This window comes from Colius striatus, chromosome 8, assembly GCF_028858725.1.
Source record: "Colius striatus isolate bColStr4 chromosome 8, bColStr4.1.hap1, whole genome shotgun sequence".
In the NCBI taxonomy this organism is placed as follows: domain Eukaryota; kingdom Metazoa; phylum Chordata; class Aves; order Coliiformes; family Coliidae; genus Colius; species Colius striatus.
In genome coordinates, this window is record NC_084766.1 from 2,816,357 (window position 1) to 2,823,246 (window position 6,890).

Here is a 6,890-nt window from a genome sequence, read left to right on the forward strand (position 1 = left end):
TAACACTTCATAAAGTGATATGAGCTCCACTGGTTGCTGAAACACAGCTATTTCTGAAGTGGAACCTGATATGTTGGGGTTGTGTTTTTTTAACCAGCAGGGAGCTAGGTTTTAAGGTGGAGAGTGAAGGATACAATACACACCCAATCACAAGTATCATCTAAGAGGGCTTTGCAAAATGGGAAGACCAAGTAAAATCTAGTTTCGGTAGTATTATGCATTCTGGTGTGCCATAAACTTTGCATCCTTAGTTTACAAATGCAATTCATTTAGAAGAGATACAGGAAAGTCAAATAACACGTTGTCCTCTCTCTTTCAGCAATCCTCTCTCACAGCTCCTTGGTAGCAGATGCTCTGGTTGCTTTCCTCTCTTCGTTGAGTTGAATGTCCAAGTCCCGCAGCTGGCTGAGGAACCCAGAGTTTGGGCAGATGTCCCTGTGAGCACTCACTGTTTTCAGAGCATCCACCAGCGTCATGTTCTCGTGGATCATTAGAAAGGCGAGCACTAAAGAGGCGGAGCGGCTCACCCCCATGGCACAATGAACAAACACCTTCCCTGCAGGAAACCAGAGGCACAGCAAGGTGAGTGGGCTTTAGCATTTCTAAAGTGAGGAAGACACAGAGGGGGACAAAACCTACTAGAAAGGAGTTGGGAAGACAATGCTGACGGTTACTCATGTTTGCAAGGAGGATTCACCATAAGTCTCAAGTAGGGTGGTTTTTCTTCCTGGCCCCATGCATCTAACTTAGGCCTTAGATGAAAATGGTTGTAATTTCCTGTGAAAGGAGAAGCTTTCTGTGACTAAACTTGTTAGTGTAGTTTTCTGTGGAAACAAGGCCCCGGTTTTGGCAGAGATTTTTGGCCCAGCCCTGACTGTGATCACTGACAAGTCCCATAAACTCTGTAGGATAGTCTGCCTGTAAAAACGGACTCGTAATTTACTGTATCTCAGCAGCCCAGTGTGAGCCATAACTGGGGATTTAATAAAGCACTGCAGTGAAAGCAGCGGATCTTGCAGCCAGTCAGAGTCAGAGCAAACTCTGGAACAAATGGAAATTATGATAACTAGGCCATAATCCAAACCCTGCTGACAAAAATTCAGCAGGCTGTGGGTCAGGCTCGTAGTTTTTGACTTAGTTCATTAACTTCTCCTGCTCTCTAGCATAATAGACGGTCTGAATACAGCTCCAGTTCTGCAGAGCACTAAAGCCAGCTCTGCAGTGCTGCTGCTCCCAGGTGAGTGCAGCAGGAGCAGGGCTGTGGTACGTGGGCTGGGCTGGAGCCCATACTGGTGTGTGGATGCAGAGGGGTTCTGCCAGCTCCTGCAGGATGGGCCAGCACCTGCAGTGCCATCACCTCTGTCCTTCCCTCTCACTGGGAAGAGCTGGTGAGGCGAATGGAGAAACTGGCTGAATGACAGAGCCCAGAGAGTGGTGATCAACGGCACTGAGTTGAGTTGGAGGCCTGTGGCCAGTGGAGTTCCACAGGCTGTGCTGCCATTAAGTGGCAACATAAAAGGTTCCACTGGAATACAAGGAGACTCCTTTGGTGCTGAGGTGAGGGAGCCCTGGCCCAGGCTGCCCAGGGAGGGTGTGGAGGCTCTTTCTCAGGAGGTTTCCAAACCCGCTTGGACCCGTTCCTGTGCCCCCTGAGCCAGGGGAACCTGCTTTAGCAGTGGGTTGAGCTGGAGCAGCTCTGTAGGGCCCTTCCCACCCCCACCATTCTGTGATTCTGAGTTGGCCCTTCCTGCCACCTCTCTGGGTTTGGGGCAATCAGCCTTTGCCAGCCCCAAGGAACCAGACAACGGCCACCTCCTGTGCAGCACATGGCATAGGCACCCATCTCTCTGCGTCTGCCTTCTCGAACCGTATGCTGACTCTGAGCTTTGCTGGCTGCCTGTTACTGCAAGGAAAAGCCATTTGGCTTATGTTGAAACTTCCTCCAGAAGCTTCTCTTTGCTTCCCTCTTACCTCCTGAAGTGTTTAAGGCTTTGCCTATGAAATTGGCAGCATCGTAGAAGAAGATACTTAAGTCAAAGGCAGGATCATCAAATGCTTCGACTCCGTAGTACTCTATTTGCAGATCTTTGTAGTATCTGGCTCCTGTGTTGATGCTATATGGCCCATCTGCTGCATTAAGGATATGAGTAATGTTGAGGCTTTGAAGAGTAGTTTTGCTCCTGGCAGCCCACCTGTTGAAAGACACGAAGGGCTCATTGGCAACGCTCCTAACGTTCTGCTAAAATAGTGTGGTTGGAAGTTAGTGCCTCCCTCCACTAAGGAAGGATAAGTTAGTGCCTCTCCCTGCTAAGGAAGGAGGCAGGAGCTGTAGCTTGCTCACAGAGGAGCAACTTTGGAGAAGCCCATAGTGCTCTGCATGTGAAAAAGGTCACGTGGCATGGAGAGCAGAGAGAGCACAGACTTGCCGGTGGGATGCTGCTAGTTAAGCAAATGCCTCCCAGCAGTTCTGGGAACATGGCTCACTGTGTAAGGTGCTCTGGATTTTCCTTTAAATAGTTGTTCAGCATGTTCTAGAGCTAATCTCTCGTTCATAGTGTGCCTGGGTCGCAAGGGTAAGGATACCCACAGGTGCAGCAGCACCTTGTTCCTGGTTTGAATGTGAAGCGGCTGCATCGTGCTCACTCGTGGTTCCCACCATGAAGTTATTCCACAAAACTGGGATCCTCAGCTGATGTATTCATGAGGAGGAGGAGTAGGTAAAAATGAGCTGATGATCTGTGTAACCTGTGGTAATCCAACTAGAAGGAAGTGGTCACACGAGTAAGGCGTTACTTGCATGGAAATTCCCATCTGGTATTTTCAGCTTTACTGTCTTTGAAAGAAAGTTTGGGTTTGGACTGGCAAAATCCCTGTTGTATAATCCATTTGGCTTCTTGTCAATCTGGCTTTTGATCCTGCTTACCCCTCTTGGAGTGTGAGGGCTGCTGTGCTCTTGTCTGCTGCCTCAGAGCACAGTTTCCAGGGCTGATAACGCATCTCAGAGTTGACACCGATTTGGGGCGAGTCCTTTAAGGACTTTTGTTGGGAATGCAAACAATTCTTACCCTGCCAAATCCCCTGTGGTTCACAGAATATAGAAAACCCAACTCAGGCACACAATGAGTAAGTCATCATTGTCTGTGTCGTGGTTTTCATGACATCCAGACTCCTTCTGTTATCAGTTTTGGAAGCCTGTGTTGCAAAAACATTCCTTCAGCCCCCAAAAGCTGCTCCCCAGTGTACCACACCCCTTCCTCCTCGGGACTAATAACAACTTAATGATAGGAACATATGTTCTTACGCGTCTCCCAGGTAAATATTTGGCCAGACTTCGTCCACATGATTGTCAGAGCCTCCTCTGAACCAAATGAGCCGCTGGAGCTCTGGTAGTGCTGGTGTTTCGTAGGAAGCGCTGCTCGCCGGAGGTGAGGAGTCTCTGGTGTGAGGCATCTTGCTCTTGCATGCACTTGGGATGTATCAGGCAGAGCTGTTCTGAAGTGAATTAAGAGGAAATTTTCGTACAGAAATGCTATTCCCCAGAAAGCAGAACTGTTCATTACCCTCCAAATAGCATTACGTTATTGTGACCAGTGTGTGCAGCAGGGCCTGCAGGTGTGTTGCTAAATGCATCCAGAGAGCGGGAGTGACTCTCTGGTAGGATTCTTACAGGCATTTAATTCATCCCCTGAGAAAGCAGCAGCATCAGACACTATGATTTAATTTCTTGTCAAGTAAGGCTGTTGAAACAGAACATCCTGTGCCACCCGAGCGCAGTGCTGGCTGAGCCCTGGAGGTGCAGGACTTGTTTCTGGTGACTGTTGTATGCAGGAAAGCTCCAGTGCTTTGTGTTGGAGAGTTACCAGAGTGCTTGTGCATGCTTTGTGCTGGCTGGTTCAAATTGGAAGTTTTTGAAGGTATGAGTCATTGGACTGACTTTTACTTGCAAAGCTTCCAGGGCCTAGGTGGGAACCTTAGGATGTGTGTGTAAGACATACATTCCTATAGCATGTGTGTATGCACCTATAAAATGTGGTGTGTGTACAGCTGCCATTTATAGGGACGTGTTCAAACATGTATACATAGATATGTGAATGTATGAAGAGATTTTCACATGCAGATATACAATCTCTATATGTGTCTGTATGTATAGAAATGGAGAGAAATTGAAGCAGTTCTTTTATTTCTCAGGTGAATACCCCTGAATGCTCAGTTATGGTGCTGTACTTGAGCCTGTCTGTCTCAGTCTCTCCTCTAGGAGCTGTTCCACTTAGTATAAATAATGGGATAGCTGTTTGCCTCCAGAGAAAGGCTGTTTCTCTCACCTGAGGGGTGGGGAACTTACCTGGGATGTGAGGAGAAGAAGAAAAGAGCATCTGAATTGTGAGACATGATAGAGATGAGTGTTCAGGCTCTGTTGGCTTGTTGAGAACCCCATCTAGGACTGGTTTGCACCCTCCTAGGTGATGCAGTGGAAAATGGGCATCCCTTTTGCAGTGTGGTTTGCTGATTTAGACCCAGGAAGCTCAGGCCAGCTGGTCCAGCCTAAAGCAGAGCTCAACTGAGAGCAAGAGTTCAAATATCAAAGCAGTCCCTTCTCTGAGACTTGAGGAGTATTTCTCCTGCCAGGATCTCATTATCCTGAAGTGCTGTTCTCACTCCTGGAGAACATTGATGAGCAAAGTTGGTATTAAATCAATGTGGGAGCCATTCTAGAGCTCTTCCCAGAGTGGCATGGCCGGTGTTTATTCTGATGTGGCATCAGCTTTTGCTCTAATGCCTGAGTATGGAGTTTGGGTTTATTTTCTCAGCAGTTTTAGAAACCAAGTGAGGATGAGACCTTTGGAAGTCATCTAGCCTGTCCCCTGCCACACCGCAGCAGCAGCAGCGAGATGGATGTTGCTCCTAAAACAACAACTTTTTCCAGACATCCAGGTATGTTGTTTTCAGTGCTGTGGGCAGATTTGGGGAATAAGCAGAAAGCAAGGAAGAATATCTTCCTGCTTGTGGAAAAAGAAGTCGAGATGGGGCAAAGCATATTATTAAACACTCCACATATTTTTCTGTGACCTCAGCCTACATTTGCTTCCCCTGTCCCCTTCTCCCTCCTCTTCCCCACAAGTGTTAAGAGCAGTTACAGCTTTTTGTACACTCCAGTGAAAGGAAATCTCCCTGGGGTAACTACTTAATCAGCAAAATATGAAAAGCACAATAAGAATGATGAGAGAGATGGACAAAAAAAAAAGCTGACTGGTTTTACTGTTAAAGATGAAGGAAGAGAACTGCAGGGAAGTGAAGAATACAGGGATAAAAGCCGACACTTTTTTTTTCAGGGCAGATAATGTAACACCAAGAGCTTTGGTAAAGGAGTGTGTTGTGCAATCCCAGCACAGATTAGCATGAAGAATAGCACAGAAAAAGACATTGTGAGTTGCCCTACAAGTTTTACTGCCTTGTTAAAGTCATGCACTGTGCTCAAGAGCTACTGCCAGCATCATCCTGATGACCTGTTTGTACTTTCACCGACACAGAACGTTAGGCTGGAGCAGTAAAAGGAAATCAAGAAAGAGATAATACAGCTTCTACATCAGGAGATTCACAAGTCCACAGGCTCGTTTTCAAAGAGTGTGTCTGACTCCCAGCCCCTGCAGATGGTCAAAGTTGTGGAGGTAAGCAGATGGATGCTCAAGTTCCAGTTCTCCTAACTCCTGCTGCTTTAAACCGCTGTTGTAGTCTGTCAGCTAGTTACAGCCATGGGGATGATTAGCAGCAGGAGTTACACTGTGAGGCCTCTTGTTACAGGCCTGACTTTGAGGAGGTTCTCCAAGAATTGAGCTGTTTTGGTGCTGGTGAAACTTCTCAGGTGGCTCCAGCCTTTGCAGCCAGGGAGGTGCTTTGCAACAGAGCTCTCATTCATACGGTGATCCTCTTGCCAAAAAGCACACCAGCATGGGTTGCTTCAGGTGACTGATGCCAGAATAACATGCTCCTGATGTCAACACAAAGCATAGCTCCTCCCAAGCACACCTCTCCATCCTGCCCTGCACTGCAGTGGCCTGGAAATGGAATTGCTGTGCAGGGCCTTCAGGGTAAGCTTGGAAATAGCTATAGCAGATGATTTAACTAATGAGGAAAGTAATATGAAGGTTTTAATTGAAGGGCAGGGACTTTGCTGAGGGTTTTGTCCCTCACCCCTTCTACTTTAAGATACTGCAAAGCTAGCAAAAGTGCTGCCACTGATTACATTTCTCTAAGCTTCTCCCTCTGGGTGGCTCTCAGAATTTGCTCTGGCTGGAAACAGCCAGTTAATGCAGGAGCCTCTGTAACTGAGGTGGGGGGAAAGTCTGTTTTACAAGGTCACTAACGTTTTCTGCAGAGGTGTCCACCATGGAGGTTGGATAGGATTACTTTTCTTTTAAACTGTAGCTTGGAAGTACCTAAAGACCATCTGATTAGATTATTTCTTTCTCCTTTCTTTTTTTCTGGTTAAAAACAATACAACTCCACCAAAACAAACAAACAAACCAGCCTTCTGCCCGTAGGAGACATTTGAGACTGGATAGAGCTTTGAAGGGCAATCCAGGTGTATTAACCTCCCTGTGTCCTGGGGAGAATACAAGGGAGCACACAAGCTTGAAAACCATTTTGTCATCATGCATCATTTTCAAGGGGAATGTGTGGTTGGAAAGCTGTGCAGGGGGAAAAGGGCCTGGGGAGGCTGGTGCCAGTGGCTGAACAGGAGCCAGCAGCATGCCCAGGTGGGCAAGGAGGCCAAGGGCATCCTAGCTTGGTTCAGCACTGGGGTGGCAGCTGGAGCAGGGCAGGGATTATCCCCCTATGCTGGTGAGGCCACAGATTGAGTGCTTTGTTCAGTGTTGAGCCCCTCACTCACT

General features: G+C 47.5%; 1 protein-coding gene across 1 annotated transcript; it reads right to left on the reverse strand.

The window, feature by feature from the left end:
* Window positions 1–329: 329 nt before the first annotated feature.
* On the reverse strand, window positions 330–3,450 carry LOC104563987 (dual specificity protein phosphatase 13B). The gene is made up of 3 exons (XM_062001467.1): window positions 3,302–3,450; window positions 1,972–2,192; window positions 330–556 (listed from the first exon to the last, which is right to left on the reverse strand). Exons 1-3 carry the CDS (start codon window positions 3,448–3,450, stop codon window positions 330–332), a joined length of 597 nt encoding a protein of 198 aa, XP_061857451.1.
* Window positions 3,451–6,890: the final 3,440 nt, after the last annotated feature.